Source organism: Grampus griseus, assembly GCF_964374135.1.
Source record: "Grampus griseus genome assembly, chromosome: 11".
NCBI classification, from domain to species: Eukaryota; Metazoa; Chordata; class Mammalia; order Artiodactyla; family Delphinidae; genus Grampus; species Grampus griseus.
In genome coordinates this window covers 829,155-854,408 of record NC_139005.1, presented here as the reverse complement: position 1 = coordinate 854,408, position 25,254 = coordinate 829,155, and the positions used below count along the sequence as shown (strand labels likewise).

At 53.3% G+C, this 25,254-nt stretch overlaps 1 protein-coding gene across 1 annotated transcript; it reads right to left on the bottom strand.

Moving 5' to 3' along the window:
- Positions 1 to 6,060: 6,060 nt before the first annotated feature.
- TMEM121B (transmembrane protein 121B) lies at positions 6,061 to 7,608 on the bottom strand (the record flags this gene model as incomplete). The annotated part of the gene is made up of 1 exon (XM_082666702.1): positions 6,061 to 7,608. The coding sequence occupies one exon, from the start codon at positions 7,606 to 7,608 to the stop codon at positions 6,061 to 6,063; it is 1,548 nt and encodes a 515-aa protein (XP_082522828.1).
- Between the last annotated feature and the right edge of the window lie 17,646 nt (positions 7,609 to 25,254).

Sequence of the window (25,254 nt, the reverse complement as noted above, 5' to 3'; positions counted from 1 at the left end):
GAAGGAATGAATAAATTTGTTAACTCAGAATTCCTGGCGGTCGAGTCACACGTTGCTATAGGTCAAGAAGTTCCTCGTGGCAGAGGCCTTTCTCGTGGTGAGGTTGTGGCTGGTAGCAGCAGGCCTTCGAGGCCCAGGCCCCGGACGGTGCTTAGCTCACAGCCAGCCCGCTGGTAGCAGAGGACCAGGTGCGGGAGTGCTATAGACTGGCGTCAGTGTCCCCCCAGATCCTGAGGTTGACACCTAATCCCCTGTGTGATGGTGTTGGGGAGGACCTCTGGGAGGAGGTGAGGGCGTGGGTGGGGCCTCGTGGATGGACAAGTGCCCTTCTGGGAGACCCCACAGGGCCCCCTCGACCTTCTGCCGTGCGAGGACACAGCGAGATGGCCGTCTGTGAAGCAGGAATCTGCCGGCACCTTGACCTTGGACGTCCAGTCTCCAGCACCGTGAGGGGTGTTTCTGTCGTTGATGAGCTGCGCAGTCTGCAGTGTTCCGTTACAGCAGCCCGAGCGGACAAGGACGGGGACAGAGGAGCTGAGCCTTCCCATCCGCCAGCCTCTGAGGCACCATCCCTCTGATGATGCAGGTGGGTGTCATTGGGTCCAGACTCCCACAGGCTTTCTGAGACATTCCCCCTGCTTCCAGTCAGCGCGTGTTCAGCATGCAGAGTGTGGATTCCACAGCCGGAGCCGGGGCTCTGCCGTGTGTCAGGATGGCCAGCCCACGTGGTTCTGGTCCCGGGAGCACGCTCTCCATGTGGATCACCTTCCCCACAGACCTCAGATTCTTGTTTTGCTGGCCTTTGAGGCCAGATGTCCCCAGTTGGCATTGTCCACTATGTTCCCTTTGTCAGCAGGACTCCTGCCTTTTTTCCTAACAGCTTTACTGAGATAGGATTCACAGCTCATACAACTCACCGTGGACCCTGTACAGTTCAAGGCTTTAGGGGCTCAGAGCTCAGCAACCTTCCGCATAATCAGTTTTGGAACATTTTTCTTATGCCCCCAGAGAAACCCAGCCCCTAATCATCACCCCAACCCCCAACCTCCCGTCGCTAGGCAAGCACTAATTTCCCTTCCGTGGTGTGCCTGTGTGGACGTGGCGGGTGTGAACGGAGCTGTGAAGTTCCCCAGGTGCTCAGCCTTGTTCTGCCCACTCTCCCTCCCCCTCCCCCAGAGCCCCCAGTCTCACACTGGTCTCTGCTGGCCGCAAGTGCTGGAGATTCCGTCAGCCTGAATGTGGTGTCAGCCGTTTGCCAACACCAAGAGCATCAAGTGTGAATAAGGCCAGGCCTCTCTTCTCGTGCTGCTCTGCACCTCGGCTAATAAAATCCTGCCTCACCCAGAGAGGTCCTCCGAGAGCCCATGTCCTGCGGTCTGTGACCACTACCCCTGGACTCCTCTCTTGGACAGAGTGACAGAAGGGACTCGAGGAGGCAGGAGGACCCCCGGCCACGTGACCCTCGTGGATGTCCACGGCTTTTCCTGTAGGAAGACGAGGAGTGATTGCGTGGGGCTGTGGACCTTGCGGGATTCCTTGCTTCTGAACCAGCTTCTCTTTTCTGCTCAGGAAGGTCCTCAGGTTTCGGAGGGGGTTCTGTTCATCCCTTAAACATCCACTCGGCAGGCTGAGCCGGGCCTCTGAACGCCAGCTGTGATGGGTTTTACTGATTGCCTGCTTACCTTTGAATCGGAAAGAAGGGGGAGCATGATGCTCACAGGACGATGGCGGTCTCCATCCTACAGCCTTCGCCCTCCGCGGGGGGCAGTCTCCCCTCCCAGGTAAACGACGGAGGGGCCTCCTGCGAAGACCTGCCCGGTGAGGGCCCAAGTGTCAGAGGAACGGGGAAGGAAGGGAGAAGCCTAGTCCAATGCCCCCACACCCAGGCACCCTTTCCTGGGGGGAGTCACCTTCGGTTGTTCACGCCTAAGTGTGACGCAGTGTCCTGGCTCCTTCCCTTCCTGAGAAGAGCGTCTGCCTGCGGCCTGACTGGGGGCCTGTGGGACTCAAAGGGTGTGGGTCCAGCCCCTGCTTTTTAGCCAGAGCCGCACAACGGAAGGGAGGCCACATCGAAGGCTGCCCGCGGCCGACGGACGCGGTTCAGACCCGGATTCCCTTCCTGACCTCAGTGCAGCCTCCAGCAAGTGGCTCTGTCCTTCTGGGCTCGGGGGTGGAGGGGAGGCCCCCCCAGAGGGGCTGCGAGGACCCGGAGGGGCTGGCCATCGGAGCGTGGGGCCCCGAGTCCCCCGACCCCAGGCCGGCTGCAGGGCCAGACTCACCCGACACGACCTCCCCTCTTGAGCAGGTGAGGGGCAGCTCAGCCACGAGAAACGTAGTCAAGGTGGTCACCTTACCGTCCATCCGCATTTAGGGAGAAATGAAGACACGGTCTTTGCTGTTCTGAAACTATTGTATATGTAAGTTTTGTCCCTGTTATGATTGTGAATGTCTTGACGGAAAGGACCGTTTTTGCACATATCGCCCCATTACCGCAGCCTGTGAGGGAGGGGACGTCGCTGCTGTCTTATAAGTGAGGGAAGGCCCTGGAGGCCAGGTGGTGCTAGCGCCCAGCTGCGGGGGGCAGGCCGGGCAAGTGAGGCGGGCCCTTGGCCTCACCTGAATAGCCCCTGAATAGCACCAGATGTTTCTGTGCTAAAGAACAACGACCGTAGTCTTTTTTTTTTTTAATTTATTTTTGGCTGCGTTGGGCCTTCGTTGTTGCGGCGAGCGGGGGCTTCTCTTGTTGCGGAGCACGGGCTCTAGAGCGCAGGCTCAGTAGTTGTGGCACGCGAGCTCAGTTGCCTCATGGCATGCGGGATCTTCCCGGACCAGGGCTCGAACCCATGTCCCCTGCACTGGCAGGCGGATTCTTAAGCACTGCGCCACCAGGGAAGTCCGACTGTAGTCTTATTTTTATGCAGACCCCATGTTCTCCTAGACGCCCCAGACTCCGTTTTGTTGAAAACAAAACAAGCATGGCCTGTTCTCCTTTGTGATAGCATTTCTGCTTCTGGCTGGGGAGAGAAGGGCAGAGCATTTAAAGTCATTTCTCAGCCCTTCTCCCACTAACGAGTTATTCTCAGAAAGAAGGAGTGAGAGCCCAGGAGCTGAGGAATCACCCTCGGGCTGAGAGCCCAGGGGACTTGGCTGTGCTGAGGAAGCCTGGCTGGGCCACACCAGGCCGGCCGGGTCAAGAGCCCGCCAACCGCCTGGAAGGAAGTAGCCAAGGTGCACCCATAACGTTAACACAGACCCGCAAGATGATGACAGATGCCACGGTGACATTTAAGAGTTTAGTAAGGAAACCAGGACAGGAAAGATCTGAAAAGAAACTACACAGGAAGCTTGTCACAAGTCTCAAGTTTTTTATTTTCAGAACAGAAGCTGGTTTTATTTTTAAAAAGAGAAGGAGAAAAGAACGTGATAAATGCCAGCGAGGTACCACTTCCGTCCTCCAGGCTCTGACTGCCAGCTCGCTCTCTTCCACGAAAACTCATGGGCTCGGAGCCGTCCTTAGAGAAGGTCTGGCCCAAGCCCTTTCCAAAAAGATAAGGAGTCCGAGGCTCAGGGGAGGACGGCCTGACCTGCCCAACGTTAGAGGCGGGCAGCCCGGGACCCGTGCCCAGCTTCTTCTCCGTGACCGGCACGGTGGGCGCGGGCGCGGGCCCGGGGATGCTAGACACACCACAGCATCTCTGGTTGGACCCCGCGCTACAGGTGTTCCCAGAAAACAAGAAAAATGAAACTTTCGGGGCATTTCTTTTTGTGAATGAGGCAAGGGAAGTAAGTAAAAGGACTCAAGAAAAACACACCAGAAGGAAGGGGCTGACGCCCTGAGCACAAGTGCTGGCAGCAAGTGGCGGGAGGAGGACGCCTGTCCCGCGGTGAGTGCGCCTGGCAGCTGGACCGGAACAGGCCTGGCCTCTGCCAGACCAGCCGGGTGCCGGGAAGCGCAGCCCACCGGAACCCACCACAGCCTCCCACCAGAATACCGGGCACCCTGGAGGTGTCGCAGCAGTGGTCACTCAGCAGGAGACGGCCGTCCAAACAGGAGAAGGGGGTGGGGCAGGGGGCCGGCCTGGGGCCATGGCTCGGACACAAAGTCCTTCTCAGTCGCTGAGATTAGGTAGCAGAGAAACAGCAAAGCTGGAGAGAGGGTGTGGGAACAGAGGGAGCAGTTCCTGGGCCCCCCAGAATCTGGGCCCCAGAACTTTGACCACATGGAATTCAAAGGGCAAGAAGGGGGGTCCTGGGGAGGAGAGAAGGCAGGAAAAGAACAATTAGTTGCAAAATCCAACCAGCTGATCCTGGACCTGGTGGGCAAGGGGCTGGGAGCAGGGACATCGAGTGCAAACATGTTCCTCCCTCCCCGCCCCCTCACCCGTGAGAGCAGGGAGGCTCAGGCCATCAGCCCCGTCTGTGTGTCTGTCTTCTGTCAACAGCCCCCAAGAAATTGAGAGAGAGGAGCCCCAAGTGCCAAACGGAGGCCCAGAAAGCGGAAGTCACGTGTCACTGAAGCTAGTGGGTGACAGTCAAAGCCACAACCCATGACCTCTGACCCTCTGGCCAGAGTTTATTACACCACACAGAGCTCCCCAGGCACAGGGAGGGAGGGAAACAGATTCCTACAACCTCCCCCAGCCCCCTCCTCCCGCAGGGTGGAGGGGAGTAGGTACCCCTGGCCTGGCTCTCAACTCTTCCTGCACTCTGACCTCCCCCCAAGATACTCATCCTGCCTCAAAGATGCCGAGAGAGGTCCCACATCGAGCCTGTACGTGGGCAGCCCCTGGACGTGACCTGTCACTAGGGAGGGAGGCTGGGCCGGGTGGGGCGTAGCCACCCTACTCCACGCAGCCTGCTTTTCCCTAGAGGCTCCCGTGACCAGAGCAGAGGACAACGGTCACCACCGCCCTTTCTCATGTATACCATGCTTCCTAAAGGAAGGACAGGTGGGGAGGTGGATTTCCTACTGCTGTGGGCCCATGGGAGGCCCAGCTCACATGGTTTTCTATCCAGAAACCCCACCAAAGCTGTTCTGAGCCAAGCTGACCCAGCCAGCGACCAGCTGCAGGAAGGACAGGAGCTACGGGCACATTTGGAGGGAGAGAGGGAGGGCGGCCAATGGCTGACCCTCCGCAGACCCTGTAATAACACTGGCACCGAACCCCAGCTGGATCCAGTGGCCACGTCGAATGCAACATCTGAGTATTTGTCCTTAGTTTTTGCAAGCAGCATCAGTGTGTGATGCGACACAAGTGGAAAGCGGAGGTAGTAACACCCAAGAAAAGGTGTAGTTTGGTCCTTGGATATGGACCCCCCTCCCCCCAGCTGAGAGGAAAGGAGTGGCATCGAGGGAGATCCTGGGCGAGCGTCTCGCTCGGAGGAGGGCCACTGGGCAGCCCCCAGGAGCCCCACGCTGTCTGGGAGTTCATGGCCACAGGTTCAGGTGGGAATGAGGAGTGTGTGGTGGGGAGGACCGGGCCTCCCCAGATCTCCTACTGATTGTGAGGGGCACAGGTTGGACACAAGGAAACAACACACGCATACACACACACACACACACACACACACACACACACACACACACACAGACTTTGCATCTACCATCTGGAAGAAATGCAATGGACACATCAGGGGAGCATGGGATTCTGGGTCATTTCAAGGTGTGGGTCAAGGACCACTAACCACAGCCTAAAAGAAGCTGGCACGTCCAAGCAAGGGGGGTGGCCGAAGGCCCTGGGTCCCCCTTTCCTCCATTCTGCCCTGCAAGGGAGAGGAATCAGAGGAGGTGGGAGAAGCGAGAAGCAGAGGTGCCCCGCCCCTGGAGAGAAGGATTGGGGAAGGGCGTCGAGAGGAGAAGAGAGCCGGCGACCCTCCTCCGTCTCTTCAGCGGCTGGCTCCTTCCAAGCAGTCTTGACCCAAGGGGTTCAGAGGGGTGCGCTGGCTCTCAGCCCTGTTTACAGTTACCTCCCCCAAACAGAGGCTGATCCAGTCTGGGTGAGGGAAGGTCGCAGGACAGGGAGCGGGGTCTCCCAACTCCAGAGCAAGCCCCCAGACCCCTCAGTTTTGGGACGCCACAGCCAGGGTGTTGACGTAGCCGTGGGCGCCCCCCTCGTCCTCCGAGATGCAGTGGCCCAGCTGGGGGGCTCCCGGCACCAACGGGGCGGAGGGCGGAGCGCCATAGCCTGCCCGAGCCCGACTCGGGGACGCCGGGGTCTCCCTGTCCCAGCAGCCCTCCAGGGCCTCCAGGCCGCGGCAGCCGAGGAAGAAGAGGTTCTTGAGCATGAAGACGGAGAGCGGTTGCTGGTAGCTCACGGCCAGCAGGCAGCGCAGCGCCAGCAAGGGTACGTCCACGAGGCAGCCGCCCAGCAGGCGCAGCAGGCGGCTGCAGCCTCCCGGCCGCGAGGCCCGGCCCCGGGGCGAGGCGGCAGCGGCGTGGAGCTCGTGGAGCCAGAGCACCGGCGAGGCGAGCGCGAGGAAGTAGGCGGCGAGAAGCAGGTAGCGCAGGTGCGCGGGCAGCGGCGCGCGGCCGTCCAGCATCAGCTCCACCAGGGCGGAGCTGTCCAGCAGGTCCAGGCACGTGCCCAGGAAGCAGCCAGCGGCGCGGTGCCGCTGGGGCTGCAGGAGCAGGGGGCCCGCGGAGCCGGGGGTGGCGCCCGCCTCGCCGATGGCCCGCACCAGGCAGTAGAGCAGCGGCGCCGACAGCGCCAGGGTGAGGCGGAAGCCCGTGGTGCCGAAGGGCGCGCGCAGCTCGATGAGGTCCAGGATGGACGTGCCCAGGATGAGCACCACCTTGGGCGTGAAGGCGATGGAGTAGATGAGCCAGGCCAAGTAGGCGAAGGCGAACTCACCGGCCGCGCCGGCCGCCCCCGCCGGCCCCAGGCCGCCCGCGCCCCCGCGGCCGCCGCGCGCCTTGGCTCCCGCAGCCCCGGCAGCGGCGGCGGGGGCGGCGGGCAGGTGCAGGGGCGCGGCGTGCGGGTGGTGCGGGTGGTGGGTGTGCGCGGCGCCCCGACGGCCCCGGCTGTTCTTGGCGAAGAAGATGGCCCAGCCCGCCGCGACCACCAGGTCGGTGGCGACCCAGGAGCACCAGTACAGGTCGGTGACAGCGATGAGGTACACGTCCAGCAGGCCGCCCTGCGCCAGCAGCAGCGCCACGGACAGCGCCTGGTAGCCCCAGCGACAGCCCGGGCCGGGGGCGCAGCCGCGGCGCCCACCGCCGCGGCCCGGCCGAGCCCGGCGACCGCAGCAGCAGCAACACAAACGGCAGGAGGAGCCGGGGCTGGCGCCGCCCGCGCCCCCGACGGCCCCGGCGACGGCGCCCGCGCCCAGGTCGGCGGCGGTCATGCTACGCGGGGAGGTGGGCGTGGAGGCGCAGGAGGCGGCGGCGCTCCCCGGGGGCCCGGCGGGCACCAGCGGCCTGCTGATGCTGGCGCTCTCGTCGTCGTCCTCCCGCTCGGCGCCCGCGCTGCTGCTGCTGCTGCTGCTGCTGCCGGTGTCGCCGCCGCTGCCGCCGCTGCTGCTGCCCGAGCCGCTCCGGCCGCGCGGGAACCGGGGCTGCAGCCGGGCGGGGGGCGGGGCCGCGCGGGGGGCGCCGGGCGCGGGGCGCATTGTCCTCGGCTCCCTCCCGCCTACCCGGCCGGAGCCGCGCACCGGAGCCGAGCCCCGTGGCCGGGCGCGCGCGGGCTGCTGCCGACGCGCGGTGACGGCGGCGGTGACGGCGCGCGGGGCGGCCCAGCCGAGAGCTGGGGGCGGGGCGGGGAAACCGGGATTGGATTCGGGGCCGGGAGGCGGGAAAGCCCGGCCGCCGTGTCGGCGGGAGGAAGGGGAGGGGTGCCGGGGCACGGAGTTGGGGCGGGGAGGACGCAGCGTTGGAATCCGGGGGAAGCGATGGGATCCCGGCGGCCGGATGGGAGGTGGTCGGCGAGGTCCCACCAGCTGAACCCATGGGGCGTTAGGGACCGGGTGGCCTTGGTCTCAGTGTAGACCATGCCTTTGAGCGCCAGGCTGGGACCTCTGCAGGCACCAGGGCAGCTTCAGCCTCTACTTCGTCCGGTGCCCTTTCCGCTGGGCCGTCCTGCATCTCCCTAAGGCCCTTGAAAACCGAAGGAGGAACCAGGCCGCACTGATTACAGAGACCAGGACCGGGAGCCCCAAACATCTGTTTCTACATATCCATGTGCCCTGCTCTCGGCTCAGTGACCGGCCCGGGGGGAGGGAGCAATTTCCAGTGAGTGGAGCAGCTCTCTAATATAAATGCTGGGGAAGAAAGGAGCAGTAAAAGGACGGTGCGGCGCGTGTGGCCCCAGCCAAGGTTTTCAGTATTCTCTGACGGTCTTAAAGCGGGAATGGGAAACAGTAGGCAGAGGCAGCTGGCAGAGGAAGTTAAGCACCTAGAGGCGCCTCCGTGGAAAATAGGCCCGAAGCTGCGATGGTGAATGTGCTACAGACGGGCCGTGGACGGGAGCACAGCAGCCCTGCAGCCACAAGTGCAGAGCTCTGTACGAAGAATCCACGGCAGATGTGGGCTTAGCACCCGCAGCCCACCCGGGCACGCGCCGGCTCCGTGTCCAGTCGTTGTGCAGCCCAGCAGGTGTGGGGGGCAGCTGAGCTCCGGGCTGTGGTCTCAGCTCTGCCATGTGGCCCGCGTGATCTTGCACTGGTTATTTCGCCTCTCTGACCCTAGGATTATCCAACTGTAAAAAGGGACCAACATCTACCTTCCCAGGCTGTTGTACTAAGAGAGGGCACGAGTTCGAAGGGTTTGGCCCAATGCCTGTCCCGGAGTGTGTTAAAGGTAGCTGGTGTGACCATCGCAATTCCATGTAGCTCGTGTCTCAAGCCCCGGGAACATTTACTCACAGCACAGGCTACTCATGACTGTTTTCTGGGCTGGAGCCGGGCTCAGCTCCCCGACAGCTCTGTGCTTCGCAACGCGCCAGGGAGCAGGGCGGCTCTCGCTGGGAGCAGCGGTTCTTGGAGCTGGTCACAGGCTTCACGGTGTGAGAGGTTCAGCCCTGCCCGCTGGCGCCAAGGCCACCCACACGGGGCAAGGGGGAGCGAACAGCGCACGTGGCCCGCATCCAGGAGCGTCACAGCGGGTCCGGCGATGTCAGCACGGAGCCGGTCCAGGTGAAAAAGCGGGCTGGGAGCTGCCAACTGCTAATGGGACAGATTACAGCCTGGCTCCCAGCTCTCCCCCAGGGAGGACACCAACCAGCCGCTAACCTGAAAGCTGGCCCACAACTCCTGCTCACGTCAACGAAGCAGTAGGAGAAGCGGGAGCAGCTGATGCAGGCTGAGAACTGGGCTGCCGAGGGGACGCTGGCGAATCTGTCCCCACCCCACCCCAGACCTGCTGCCCTGGCCACCCGCCCAGCTCCCTCCTGCCCTTGCCCATCAGGCCAGCCCTCGCCCAGGGTGCCTCCTGAGGACGGGTTTCCCCCCTGGGAACTTGGGCTGTACCAGCCGTTTGAAGTTATCCTTGCATTTCTGGGAATGGGCTTCAGTTGCTCAGAGTAACTTCTGTACGAGATTCTTTAACCCAATTTCTTTCAGGTCTGAGGCTCTGAATAAAAAGACCACGGATAATAAGGGGAAGAAATCAGGGCACACGGCAGAGTGTGCTGGTGGTCTGGGTACCAGAGGGACCTCGGCTTTGCCCTGGGTTGTGTCTAAACCTGTGCACACACGCACGCACGCACACACGCACGCACACAATCACAGAGACCCTTCGCTTCAGCCCGCGATGGGCTTGACAAAGATGTGGCTAGGATGAGAAGAAGGAAGTTAAGACTTTCTCGTATATAAAGTAAGTACAAACATCCCTCAAGGATCTGGAAAAGGGAAAACACAGTCACCGAGCAGCTCCTAAGCCCCCGAGGTCTGTGCTTACATCTTACGTGCGATACCTGGGGACAGAGACAGAAGGAGGGCGCCCTGCTCCCAGCCACACAGCTCCTCACGGGCAGGCCTCTGGCTCCCAGCCCAGTACTCTCACCCACCTACCACGCTCCTTCTCACAAGCCTAGGATGGCATCCTGGGAGTCAGGGGAAAACTAAGCAGTTTTCAATCCAAACGTCATTTCCCTGAGCACCTGTTAAACCTTACCTGTCATTGGGTAAGGCTCGTTTGGAGACCTGACACCCTCATCCTCCTGGGGCAGCGGCAGATGGGCCGGGAGGGAGGAGAGATGCCCCCGTCATCTCAGCAGCCCGGGAAAGCGCGGCGGGCAGGGCCAGCCCTCCCAGCACTGAACCAAGGCCCAGTCCTCACGGACCCACCGTCTGTTTGTCAGCCTGCCCTCTTCCCTCCACAGCGAGAATGAAGGGCAGGGCCGAAGGGCGCTGTCGACGAGCATGTGGGGCCTCACTGGGGGCCCCCGTGGAAAGGCCCAGCAGGCCCTCTGGTGCCCAGTCTCACAGTCACGGTGCCGACTGCCGGAAGTGGAGGGGAAGCGGGCGGGGGGCTGTGGCTGGAGCAGGACGGGGCTGCGAGCTTCGGCTCACTAGGAACTGAAGCCTCAGAACTCCTTGGAGAGTCTGTGACGATAGCACTCCAGCTGCCCACTGCAGAGCGCCCCTAAGGCCCGGAGCCAGGCTGTGGCTTGGGCCACCCCATGGACGGCCCACGGCGAGGCGCTACCCTCGCGGGCAAAGGAGAAGGTCCGGCATCAGTGCCTGCAAGTGTCACTCAACCCCTGGCCTGGGTGCCAGGGCTCCAGAGGCCAAAAACAGCAAGTCCTTTCCTAGGAGTCCAGGCTGGGCGGGGGACAGACACATAAACAAGAAGGCACAGTCAAGTATCGTGACGGTTACGGCCAAATTCTCTATGGGGCCTAGAGGAGCAAAGGACATGAGCACTGTTGGGAAAGGAGAGCAGAGGCTGGTTAGCAGCTGGGACGCGGACTCGGGACTGGTAGGCATCTCAGGGAGGAGCAGGACAGACGGAGGACGCACAGCGTGATGTCGCCAGGCAACGCCGAGCAGTTCCGGATGCTCGGCTTCAGTATGAAGTACAAGGAGAAGGGCATGATGGGTAAACGGAGGGGATAGGCAGGGCCAGGTCACAGAGGACCTCGGGGGCCAGGCTGAGCTTGGGCTACATTCCAGGAGAACAGGGACCTCTTGAAAGCAGACGTGTCACATGGACAGATTTGCGTCATAGAAAAATTACTTTGCAGCAGAACCGATGGGCTGGAGGGGAGAGAAAATGGAAGCAGAGACTGTGTTCCATTCTGGCCATATTGTGAACAAAATGCATAAGACCTCCCAGCTGACCGAAAACACCAGGTAAAACTGAACAGTCTAAGTGCGCAGTTAAGAGAGTGAGGTGAACCCTGGGGGCCGTCCATGAAGAGGGAACTGGAATGGCGAGCGAAGTACCTGATGCTTCAGATGTGTGGTTGGTCTGATACAGCGGGGACCAGCCACAAGCAGCTACCTAAATCTGAATGTATTTAAAGAAATATCAGCTGGGACTTCCCTGGCCATCCAGTGGTTAGAACTCCGCGCTTCCACTGCAGGGGCCCGGGTTCAGTCCCTGGTCAAGGAACTAAGATCCTGCAGCTGCATGGCGAGGCCAAAGGTAAATAAATGAATTAATAATAATAATAATATAAATAAATAAATATCATTTGAAATAAGTTAACATTTCAAATTCAGTTCCTCAGTCTCACTCGCCACATTTCCAGTTCTCAGAAGCCCCATGTGACTGGTGGCTACTACCCGGAACAGCAGATACAGAGCAATTGCATCACTGTGGCATGTCCTCTTGGGCAGCACTGGTGCGCACGTGGACACCTGGCGTTCAAGCCAAATGAGACAAGAGCACAGAGCTGAGCTTCCTGCATAAATCCAGGACTCAGCGAAAGGACGAACAGAAAACTAGATCTCCCACCCAAACAGGAAGGCCACAGGCAAATGAATAAGCATTGACCTAGGCTTGAAGTGGCATAAAAATCTCTCCTGGGGGGCTTCCCTGGTGGCGCAGTGGTGGAGAGTCCGCCTGCTGATTCAGGGGACGCGGGTTCGTGCCCCAGTCCGGGAAGATCCCACATGCCTCTGGGCCTGCACGTCTGGAGCCTGTGCTCCGCAACGGGAGAGGCCACAGCAGTGAGAAGCCCGCGTACCGCAAAAAAAAATCTCTCCTGGGAATTCATAACCATTGGACTATACCACCCATAGATTTGAGATTTGCACGATCTCAAGCTGAGAAAGTAACATAAATATTGGTTGTAGGCTGGTAATAACCATGGATACCTAGCAAAAGCAAATACAAAACAGTTCTGGGGGGACATACCGTCAAACCAAGCCTTAGAGGATTCCCACGGATAAAGCACCAGTAAAAGTCAGTTCACAATACCAAATTGCAAAACACACAAGGAAATAACCCATCATGAATGAAAGCCAGTGTATGAAACATACAGCAAGATTAGACCCCCCCAGGAACTTCAGATGATGATGGCTATAATACCAATAGGTTTAAAATGATTAAGAGCATAAAAAAGCATAAAATACTATGAAAAAGAAGAGTGGAGAAAAAAGAAGGAATAAGGCGGGGAGAAGTGCATCCAAGAATCACAGTGTGTGGATCTCTGTGAATTTTCTCCGCAGTGAAATAATCATAACTGGTGGAAATTATAAAAAACAACCATTTACACAACGTTGTACTTCAACTATACTTCAATAAAAAATAAATTTAAAAAAACATTTAAAATTTCTTTTGTTTTTAATTTGGCCGTGCCACGCTGCCTGCAGGATCTTAGTTCCGCGACCAGGGATGGAGCCCGGGCCCCCGGCATTGGAAGTGTGGAGTCCTAACCACTGGACCGCCAGGGAAGTCCCCCATTTAACTTTTCTGAAACTTGTCTTAGGGCACACAGCAAACGGAAAAGCGTTCATTCAAGAAAGCTGCTAAGTCTCTTTAAGAACAGTGAGAGTCTGTGGCATTGAAGCCACAGCCTGTCCCGGCCCCTCCCCCAGCTCAGTGTGGCAGAAACTCACCTCCAGGTGAGCGTGGCCAAGAAGGGGCCCCTCCTCCCCATCTGCGAGTGTAGGACAATAGTTCCTCTCCGGAGGGGCTGGTCACTGCACTTCTCATCTCCCCTCTCTCTGCCCCGCGGCTGCATGTGCAGAAACTCTGTTCCACAAAAGCACAGCTGAGAGGCCTGTGGCTCCCCACCTCCACCCAGTCCCCACCTGTAGACTGGAAGCTCTAATCCAGGGGTGGCAGGCCTTGCTTACCTTAACCCAATCTCCTGCCCCAGCTCACCTGTAGGGTAGAGGTTCTGTGCAGGGAGAGGCAAACTGAGAAGACAAGGGGCTACTACCCCCTCCTCCCATCCCCTTCCAACTCATGGAAAAGATGTATCACTCTAAGAGAAGCAGGTTGCTGTACCCAGGTCCAGAGTGTTGGCATGGAGTTTTGCCTTGGGTGTAGAAACAGAGGGTTCGGTAGCTCAGGCTAAGGGGACTGGCTCACTTGGAACAGAGTGCAGGGAAGTTCAAGCCTAAGGGCACTATTGAAAAGAAGGAAGACCTTGGTGGTGAGTCACTTAAAGGAGGCTGGTCATTCCCTGATGGAACAAGTGAAACAAACCAGCTAGGAGTTTAACAGAGAGACAGCTGAAAAGAACCGGGCTGGGGTCAGAGCAAGTCTCAAAGACTGGTCGTAAGAACTACCCCTGCAAAGGGGCCCAACTTCATCAGATCAGATGTGGAGCAGTTTATGTCCCAGGACATTGTCAAAAATAACAGAGCAATCAGGTAGCAATTAGTGGAGCTTAACGGTTCAGTGTGATACCAATAGAGGCAAAGCTGCCAAGGTTAACAAAGAGATTGGGGAGGTAGATAGCTAGTGGGAAGCAGCCGCATAGCACAGGGAGATCAGCTCGGTGCTGTGTGACCGCCTGGAGGGGTGGGATAGGGAGGGTGGGAGGGAGGGAGACGCAAGAGGGAAGAGATATGGGAACATATGTATATGTATAACTGATTCACTTTGTTGTAAAGCAGAAACTAACACACCATTGTGAAGCAATTATACCCCAATAAAGATGTTAAAAGAAAGAAAGAAAGAAAGAAAACGAGTGATTATGACAAAAAAAAAAGAGCTTGGGGAAAAGGCAGTCAGTGAGAACCCAGCTAGCACGTGGCCGTCCCGGGGGCAGGGAGGTTTGCGCACACGCCAGAGGCTTCGCACCACAGGAGAAACAGACCTCGCTGAGTTCATCCACCCGTATCACTAAATAACAAAAAACCAAGTACCAGTAACGAAAGATCCTGGCGGGGGGTGGGGGAGGTAAGGGATCACAGTTTCCAGAGTCGCTACAATATATGATCTTAAATGTCCAATTTTCAACAAAAAGTTATGAGATGTAAAGGAATAGGAAGTGTGACCCAGACACGGAAAGAAGCACAAACAATAGAAGCTGCTTTCGAGGGGCCCAGACATTGGATTACCAGACAAGGACTCCAAAGCAGCTACTACAATATGTTCAGGGAACTAAAGGAAACCACGTTTAAAGAATTAAAGGAAAGTATGATGACAATGTCTTATCAAATAGAGAATGTCTATAAAGAGATAGAAATTATAATAATAAAAAGAAAGAGCCAAATGGAAACTTTGGAGTTGAAAAGTACATTAGCTAAAATATAAAACTAATGAGGGACTCAACTGTACATTTGAGCTGGCAGAAGAATCAGCCAACTTAAAGACACATTGACAGAAATTAAACACTCGGAAGAGCAAAGAAAAAAGAATTAAGAAAAAAAGGAACAGAACCTCAGAGAGAGATGGGATACAACTGACTTCATCAACATACATACGCGGGAGCATCTGAAGGACAGGAGAGAAAAAAGATATTCAGGGAAAAACTGTCTGAAAGCTTCCCAAATTTGATGAAAACCATTAATCTACACATCCAAGGAACTCAAAAACTCTGAGCAGGATAAGTGCCCAGACCCACAGCCAGACACATCACAATCAAAATGTTAAAAGATAAAGACAGGGACTTCCCTGGTGGTCCAGTGGTAAAGAATCTGCCTTACAATGCAGGGGACGCGGGTTCGATCCCTGGTCAGGGAACTAAGATCCCACGTGTCGCAGGCAAATATAAATAAATAAATAATAAATCTTAAAAAAAAGAAAAAAAAAGATAAAGACAAAGAGAAAATCTTGACCAGAGCAAGAGAAAAACCGCATCACAAACAAAGGGATTCCAAGAAGAGTGACAGTAAACTTCTCATCAGAAAGAGTGGAGCCCAGAAGCCAGAGGGATGACATATTAGAAGTCCTGAAAGCAAAGGTGGAAAAATTCTTACGCCCAGCAAAACTATCTTTCAAAACTGAAGGTGAAATTAATACATTTTTTGATAAACAAGAAATGAGAAATGTTGCTGGCACACCTGCCTTATAAAAAATACTATATAGAAGGAAGTTCTTCAGGCTGGAAGCACTAATTCAAATCCACACACACACACACACACACATACACACAAACGAAGATTGCCAGTAAAGGTCATTATATAGGTAATTATAGGAAATAATGTAAATATGTATTTCTTCTCCTTTCTTCTAACTTAGTTAAAAAGCAATACCGTCTTTTCATCAAATGGTGCTGGAACAACTGGACAATAACAAGCAAAAAAATGAATCTAGACACAGACGTTACACCCTTCACAAGAATTAACTCAAAAAGGATTCCATACCTAAATGTAAAATGCAAAAGTAAATATAAAAGTCCCAAAAGATAACAAGAGAAATAACCTAGATCTTGGGGTTTGGCGATGACTTTTTACATACAACACCAAAAAGACATGATCTATAAAAGAAAGAATTGGTAAACTAGACTTTATTAAAATTTAAAATGTCTGTTCTGCAAAAGACACTGTCAAGAGAATAAGAAGACAAAGCACAGACTGCGAGAAAATGTGTGCAAAAGACACATCTGATAAAGGGCTGTTATCCAAAATATACATAGGATTCTTAAAACTCAACAGTAAGAAAACAAACAACCCAATACTAAAAATGGGCCGAAGAACCTTAACAGACACCTCACCGAAGAAGATATACAGATGGCAAATAAGCACATGAAAAGATGCTCAACATCACTGGTCAGCAGGGAAATGAAAATTAAAACAACAGTGAGATACCACGGCACACCTAGGAGCATGGCCAAACTCCAGAGCCCTGACAACACCAAACGCTGGTGAGGATGCAGAACAGGAACTCTCGTTCGTTGTCAATGGGAATGCAGAATGGTACAGCCACTTTGGAAGATAGTTTGGAGTTTTAACAAAACTAAACATATTGCTTTCCAGCAGTCATGCTCCTTGGTATTTACCCAAAGGGGCTGAAAACTTATGTCCACACAGAAACCTGCACTTGGTATTTATAGCAGCTTTACTCATAATTGCCAAACTTGGAAGCAACCAAGGTGCCTGGCTCAGTAGGTGACATGATAAATAAACCAGGAACGTTCACACAATGGAATACTATTGAGCACTAAAAAGAAAGCTCTCAAGCCATGAAAAGACATGGGGAAACTTAAATGCCTATTACTAAACGAGAGAAGCCAATCTGAAGAAGGTTACATACTGTATGATCCCAACTATATGACAGTCTGGAAAAGGCAGAACTATGGAGACAGTAAGATCAGTGGTTGCCAGAAGCCAGGAGGGAGGGAGGGATGAATAGGTGAAGCCCAGAGGACTTTGAGGGCAGTGAGAACACCCTGTATGACACTGTAATGGATATATATCAGTACAGTTTGTCCAAACCCATACAATGTACAGCACTAAGAGTGAACCTAACGTAAACCATGGACCTCAGGTAATGATGATGTGTTAATGCAGATTCCTTGATTGTAACAAATGTACCATCTGGTGGGGGATGCTGATAGCAGGGTTGGGGGGAGCTATGCATATGGGCCGGGAGTGGGTGGTATGTGGGAAATCTCTGTACCTTCCTCTCAATTTTGCTGTGGACATAAAACTGCTATTTTTAAAATTGTCTTTAAAAAAAAAGCAGTCGCATAAAACCATATAATTATAACTGTATTGTTGGAACTTTAATATATAAAAATGTAATATATTTGCCCATGAGAGCACAAAGGAGGTGGGTGGGAGCGAAACTGTAATAAAGCAAGGATCTGGCCTCAGATGGTAACTTGAATCCTCAAGATGAAGTGAACCAGAAATGGTAAATAAGTTTAGTATGACAAACTTTATAAATATGTACTTTCTCTCCCATAGAAGGAGAGTAGACCTCAGCTTCTTTAAGACATAAAATTGTATAAAAGTAATCATTGTAAGACTGTATTATTGGGTTCTGTAACATATATAGATCTAATATGTGCAACAATAACAGTACTAAAAAGGGAAGAGGGCAACAGAAATATATAGAAACATAGTTTCTATATCTCACTGAAACTAAAGTGGTATAAATCATAAGCTAAGATGTATATTATTAGCCCTAGAGCAACCGCTAAGAAAACGTTTAAAAAACAGTTTAAAAATCATTAATGGAATTAAATGTTATATTAGAAAAAAATCTCTTAATACAAAAAAAATGAGGATTTTTTTAAAAAGAACTTCAGATTTCAAATATAGAGTCATTGAAAAAAATTAATAGATGGGGACTTCCCTGGTGGCGCAGTGGTTAAGAATCTGCCTACCAATGCAGGGGACACAGGTTCGAGCCCTGGTCCAGGAAGATCCCACATGCCGCGGAGCAACTAAGCCCGTGCGCCACAACTACTGAGCCTGCGCTCTAGAGCCCGCGAGCCACAACTGTTAAGCCCACGTGCTGCAACTACTGAAGCCCATGCATCCGGAGCCCGTGCTCTGCAACAAGAGAAGCCACCACAATGAGAAGCCCGCGCACCGCAACAAAGAGTAGCCCCCGCTCAACACAACCAGAAAAATACCCGCGAAGCAAAAAAGACCCAACGCAGCCATAAATACATAAATAACTAAATAATAGATGGATTAAGCAGCAGATTAGAGGCAACTAAAGAGACTTAGTAAATGTCATAACATATCTGATGACATTCTCTAGAATGCAGTAGAGAGAGCTAGAGGTTGTGACATATAAAAAGAAATCAAAAGACAAGGTGGGTGGATTGGGAAGATTCAAAATATGCCTAATAGAAGTTCCAGAAGGAGAAATTTTAAAGAGTGGGGGAAAGATAAGAAAGAAGTTTGGGCCGAGAATTTTCCAAAGCTGGTGGAAAAACTTCTCCAACCCATAGATTTAAGAATCTCAATGAATCCTAAACAGGATCAATAAAAATAAATATGCTCCCAGATGCTCAGATGTGAAACTGGAGAGCATCTAAAGGAAGAGATCTTAAGAGAGACCAGGCAGTAAATCACAACACAACAGTTAGATTGACAGCAGGCTTCACATTAGAAATAACAGGAGCCAGAATGCAATGGATGGTAAAAAATAAAGCAAAATATATCAGTAATCACAATAAATGTCCTATTAAATAACAGAGATTATTGGATTAGATTTTTTTAATTCCCAGCTATATGCTTTTATATAAGAAATATCTCTAAAACAAAAAGACAGATTGAAAGTGAATGTTGAAGAAAATATGTAGACATATATATTTTTAATGCATTTATATAAATAAACGAGGCAACTGTTAACTAAAAAACCTGGCATGGCTATATTAACTTTAGGAAAAAAATAAACTTTGGGACTTCCCTGGTGGTCCAGTGGTTAAGACTCCGTGCTCCCAATGCAGGGGGCACGGTTTCAATTTCTATTCGGGGAACTAAGATCCTGCACGCCACACAGCATGGCCAAAAAAGAAAAGAAAAGAAAAAAATAAACTTTATACCCAAGAAAATTATTAGAAATAAAGAATTTCACCATATAGTGATAAAGAAGACAGTATAGCATAGTAGTTAAGGGCACACACGCTAGAGCCAGACTCTCTGAGTTCAAATCCTGACTCCACCACTCAGAAGCTGGGTGACCTTGGTCAAGTTACTTAATTTCTCTGTCCTCAATTTTCTCATCTGTAAAATGGGGACAATAATAGCACCTACTTCATAGAGTTTTTATGAGGGGTAAGTAAATTAATATATTGAGAGCACTTAGAAAATGCTGGCATGTTGTACTATATAAGTATTTGCTGCTATAAAAGAACCAAGTTCCAGAAAGACAGCAAAATTCTGAACTTGTGTGTACATAATAACATAGCTTAAAATATATATAAAGCAAAATGGATAATATTATAATGAGAAATTGGCAAATACCTAATTATAGTGGGGGATGTAAACACACCTCTCAGTAATTAACAGATCAAACAGATAAAACATTGGTAAATACATATACAAGTTTAAACACAAGGTTGATCTAATGGCTGAATGTAGAACTCTACAAAAAATTAGATACCACACACAGTTCACAAATGTATGTGCAACATTTATAAAACCTGATCATGTACAGACTATATTCTTTGACCTCAAAGCAATTAGATTAGAACACAGCAACAGAAATATCACCAATCACTCCCCAAACAGTTGGAAAATTTTAAACATTATTCCAAATAACTCACACAAAAATTAGAAAATACTTAGAATTAAATGATCATGAAAATATTACTTGACAAAATGAACAAGATACAGCCAAAGCAAAACTTAGAGGAAAATGTACAGCCTTAAAATGTTTGTTACAAATGCAGAAAGACTACAAATTAATAAGCTAAGCATTCAAATTAATAAACTGAAGAAAGAACAAGTAAATTCAATGAAAACATAAAGAAGGAAATATTAAAGATAAAAACAGAAATAAGGGCTTCCCTGGTGGCGCAGTGGTTGGGAATCCGCCTGCCGGTGCGGGGGACACGGGTTCGAGCCCTGGTCCGGGAAGATCCCACATGCCGTGGAGCAACTGAGCCCGTGCGCCACAACTGCTGAGCCAGCACGCCACAACTACTGAAGCCCGCACACCTAGAGAAGCCACCGCAATGAGAAGCCCGTGTGCAGCAGCAAAGACCCAACGCAGCCAAAAATAAATATAAGTAAAATAAATAAATTAAAAAAAAAAACAGAAATAATAAAAACTGATGTTTAGGGCTTCCCTGGTGGCGCAGTGGTTGAGAGTCCGCCTGCCGATGCAGGGGACGCGGGTTCATGCCCCGGTCCAGGGAGATCCCACATGCTGCGGAGCAGCTTGGCCTGTGAGCCATAGCCGCTGAGCCTGCGCGTCTGGAGCCTGTGCTCTGCAACGGGAGAGGCCACAGCAGTGAGAGGCCCGCGTACCGCAAAAATAAAACAAAAAAACAAAAAAAAACCCTGATGTTTAAATACACAAAGATCTGACATGATTTATTAAGAAAAAAAGGGAGAAAACATAAATAAAAGCAATAATAGGAATGAAAAAGATGTCTAACTACAGAAACAGATTTTTAATGATGAGAATATTATGAACAATATTACACCACTGTATTTGAAAACTTAGAGAAAAATGGAAAATTCCCTAGAAAAACATGACTTTCCTAAACTAAGTAGAAAAGTCTGAATATACATTTAATTATTAGAGAAATTGAATCAGTAATTAAGTCTCCCCTCCAAAATTTACCAGGTTCAGATGGTTTTGTGTGTTCTACCAATATTCAAGGCACTGAAAATCCCATTTTAAACAAACTGTTCCAAAAATAGGAAAAGATGAAATGTGTCACCATTTTTTATTTTTTTTTAATTTTTATTTATTTATTTATTATTTTTGGCTGTGTTGGGTCTTAGTTTCTGTGCGAGGGCTTTCTCTAGTTGCAGCGAGCGAGGGCCACTCTTCATCGCGGTTCGCGGGCCTCTCACTGTCGGCGGCCTCTCTTGTTGCGGAGCACAGGCTCCAGACGCGCAGGCTCAGTAGTTGTGGCTCACGGGTCTAGTTGCTCCGCGGCATGTGGGATCCTCCCAGACCAGGGCTCGAACCCGTGTCCCCTGCATTGGCAGGCAGATTCTCAACCACTGTGCCACCAGGGAAGCCCCGTCACCATTTATTTTATGAGGCTAATACAAAATTGATATCAAAACCAGACAAAGGCAGTAGAAAAATGTTAAACTGTACAGGCCAGTCTCATTTATGAGCATAAACGAAATTCTAGCTAATGGTAGACAGCAACATATAACATAACCAATTAGGTTTTATCACAGGAATGAAAGGCAGAGTTAAAGATGAAAAGAAAATTTATGAATCTCATTTACCAAATGAACAGTTTAAAGGAGAAAAACATTTATGATCAATTCAATAAATATACAGAAACAAATTGCAACACATATTCATGAATTTAAACAAAACTAAGCAAATCCAATTTTCTTTATCCTAGTAAACAGTAATAGGGCAACAGAGACAGGCTAGACGCCGACTGATCCCATTTCCTTTTCCTCACATTCCCTGTCCTCTTGGGAGTGGCACTGGAACCACGTGCGTGGTCAGTGGACATGAACAGAAGTGCTGACCACCAAGACCACGTCTCACCCAAGTCCCTCCACGTTCATCCACCCTCCCTCCCTCTTTGAAGATGACAGCATCACAAATGGAAGGAGGCTGAATGCCTGAGTCACCACCTGGAGGGAAAGGCCAAGAACAGCACACAGCCCACGCAGCCTATGAAATGAGCGAGAAATACACATTTGTTTTGTTAAGCCATACTTTCATATATGTGTTTCTGAGGGCTGTTTTGTCCCATTGGTTTGTATCCCTCCCTCTGCCAAGAGAACACTGTCTTAATTACTGTAACTTTAGAAAAAAGTTTGAAATCTGATAGGACCAAGTCCAAGATGAAGACAGGGATGAACATCCCCGTGACAAGGCAGTTTTTCGTTTATTTCAGGGGCTTAGTAGGTGCGCTACAGGCATTTGTTGAGTGAATAAATGAAGCCAAAAGAGGAAGTTAGAAACACCAAAGGAAACAGCAGACAAGAGGGGACACCCCTCCCCCTGCAGAGAGTGGTCCCAGGATGCTGCGGCTGTGCTGGTAGGGGTATGGCCCAGGGTGGGAGGAGGGAGAGGAGGTTTCTTTTGGGGGGGCGGTGGGAGTTTCAAGCTAGACCCCTCTTCTCTGCCTCTCCAAAAAGAGAAAATGACAGAAGGTTTTTGGATCCAAGAGCTGGAGAAGGCTGGAAGCAAAAGCCTGACAGCTTCGCAGCAGTTCACACCCAGAGACACTCCTCCCACATCCAGCCCCCCAAGAAGCTGCCAGGAGCCCCAGGCAGAGAGCAGGCAGGCGTCCCCGGGCGACCCAGCCTCGCCACACCACGCAGCACGGGGGAAGTGACAGAGAGATTGGGGGGAAAGAACTATTATAGCCAAGATGTTTTAAAACTCCGCCCTCAAGGCAGCATCCGGTTGCTACAGCAACCATAGCTCTGCTGGGAGCCCTGACTACCTGCTGGCTCGCCACCTGCCTCAGCCCAGAGGTGTCCTCAGGAGGCCAGAAGCTGCCGCCACCATGGGGACACTGAGAAAGTGCCGGGGTTCGGGACTGGGGACCCAAGTGGGCAGCTGACGGTCCAGTCCTGCTCTAGGCTGATCACTTTACTATGAACACGCACTTACTTCCCGTTCAGAGCGACTCACAGCGTCTCGTCTGTAATCGCTTGGCCGCTTCAAAACACAAAAAGATAACATTTTCACTCAGTCGGACTGAGCAGTGAAGCGGTTGCTTGTGGGTTTTGGTTCCAGGGTCCAGACAAAGCCCCTGAGCAACGAGACCCGTCCGGAGCCAAGTGCCCAGGGCTGCCCTTGGCCCTGCACCTGCGTGATGCTGCTGCAGTCGCCTGCGCTCCTGCACCCTGTCTGGAGGGGCTCCTGCCACCTTCAGGAAACCAGGAGTAAGAAAGGGAGAGAAAGGGCCCCAGAGAGCGGCTGCCAGCCACGGGGCAGAGCCAGGGGCAGGCACACAGACGCTGTCGCCCCGTCCCTTCCACCCGGGCTCCGGCGAGACTCCTCGGCACGTGGCCACACCGGCTGACTTCCCAACTCCTCCCCAGTCACCCCTGTGAGCCTCCTGGGCCCAGGGCAAGCTCGCAGGGCTGTACCCACAACAGCAGCTGCTCCAGGACTCACGGGAAGGGCAGTGGGCTGGCTGAGGGCGGGCAGGGTCCCGGGAGGACATGGCCGAGTAGGAGGCCCAGCTGTCAGCCCAGCCCCTCCATTTCCTAACTGACCTCAGACGCGTGGTCACTACCAGGCGAACCCCACGAAGGCAGGTGTGGTTGCCAATGGCTGGTCGCTGCTGTGGCGCCCGGCATGGCGCCTGGCAGCAAGTGGGTCCTCAGTCAGTGTTTCTGAAAGGAAGGGATCACTGGCCTGCCTCGTGCCCTCATTTATAAACCGGGGTGGTGAGAACCGTGTCTCCGCGAGGGGCTCTGAGAGGCTCTGACAAACCTTGGACCAGTGATGCCTGTGTAAGGTGCTCTGGGAAAGGCCAGCACGTGCATCACAGGCCTCCAGACCCAGTGGCTCAGTGGCCCAACAGACACGTCCTCTAGGCACTCAGACGGAGAGCGAGTGCAGAGCTCGGTCCCAGGGGCTGAACTGCTGCCCACCTGCCCGCCGTCCCCTCTACTCGCCTTCCTCACGAACAAGCCCTGATTTTGTTGGCACGATGGTGTGCCCGGGCCCCGCCTCTGGGCCCCGCCTCTGGTCAGCCGGACAGGACTGGAGTCCCCAGCGAGGTGCGCCTTCCGGGAAAGCTCTTTAAGGGAGTCCAGCCCCACCTGCTCTGTCTTCGCCCTCTCCTCCTCTCCCCGTGGAGGCTGGGGCCATGCTGCAGGCGGGCGGGCCGCACACCAGCACGGTGGGCGAGCGGGGGGCTTGAGGCGCCTGCTCCAACGTCCTGACGCTTCGAAAGCATTCAAGCCACTGCGGTCAGGCTTCTGAAACAGGCAGCTGAACAAAATCCCACATGACACAGTGAGGTACCTAAAATAGCTCCTTTGTGGAGTCCACCTCGCCAACGCCAGTCCGCAGACAGGAAGGAGCTGGAGAGCGGAGGGGATCGCCCACGGCTGCATGGCTATGAGCGGGGAGCTAGGGCCCCAGCCCACCCCCAAGGGACAGAAAGGCGAGAAGCCACATCTGCCTGTGACGTGGGACGCCCCACAGGGCCTGCAAGCGCCCGGCATGGGGGTGTGGGGACTCGAGAAGGAACCAGCGTGGACAGTCCTCAGCGCTCGTATTTTAGCAGAAGACGGGCAATAAGGAGTAAATACAGGTCATGGGGTGATGAGGACCGTGGGGAACATGACGCAGGCCAGCAGAGAGCGCTGTTTGTTTTTGTCTTGTTTTTTGTTTCGTGCTGCACCACACTGCACTGGGATCTTAGTTCCCCAACCAGGGATGGAACCCGTGCCCCCTGAAGCGGAAGCGCGGAGTCTTAACTGCTAGACCGCCAGGGGAGTCCCAGAGCGCTGCTTTTTATAGGAAGTTGAGGGAGTCTCTCCGAGGGGACAATTCCCAGACCCTTAAGAAGGGACAGAGCTTCGCGATGTCAGAAGGAAGGGAACCGCGAGTGCAAGAGGCCCTGAGGCAGGAGGGCACGTGGGGGACCCACGAAACGTGGAGGGGAAAGTGGTGGAACAGGATGGAGGGGAGGCACCCATGCTGTGGTGAGAAGTCACAGGGGGCCTGACCCTCTGAGAGACCAGACCTCCCATCTGACTGGGCCTGTGGGGTAGACCAGTGGGGAGGCTGCCGGGGGCCTTGGGGGCTGGAGGGGCCCTGGCCCGGGTGTTCTGCAGGTGAGGCCGGGCTGCACACGGGGAGGAGCTGCTGTTGTCTGGGGGCGCTGGGGGCGCAGGTGGGCTGGCCCAGCCCTGGCGCTCAAGGGCAGGGCACCGCTCGCCTCTCCCTGGAGCCCAGTTGCTGCCCAGGGACAAGGGTTTGGAGAGGGGAGGGAGCAGCTGGCCGGTGCTGCTGGGGTCAGACGGGGCTGTGCTGAAGGGTCTCACCGGGCCACCGCGACAGGGAGAAGTACGAGACACACGGGTTCAGAGCCGCCAGAGGAAAAGCTCCTTTCTTTCCACGTCAGGGAAGCGGCTAAGTCAACGGCAGGCCTCGGGGCTCGCGGCCCAGACTGCGGTGTGCTGGGGTCAGCGCTCACGGGACTGAAATGCCACCAGCGCCTGGGCCTCAAGGTCACCCACCCCGCCAGCCCACGAGCCTTCCTCCACAGGACTTTTTAGTACATTCCAGACAGAGCTTCACAAGAGACAGCAAAATGAATATTTATTACA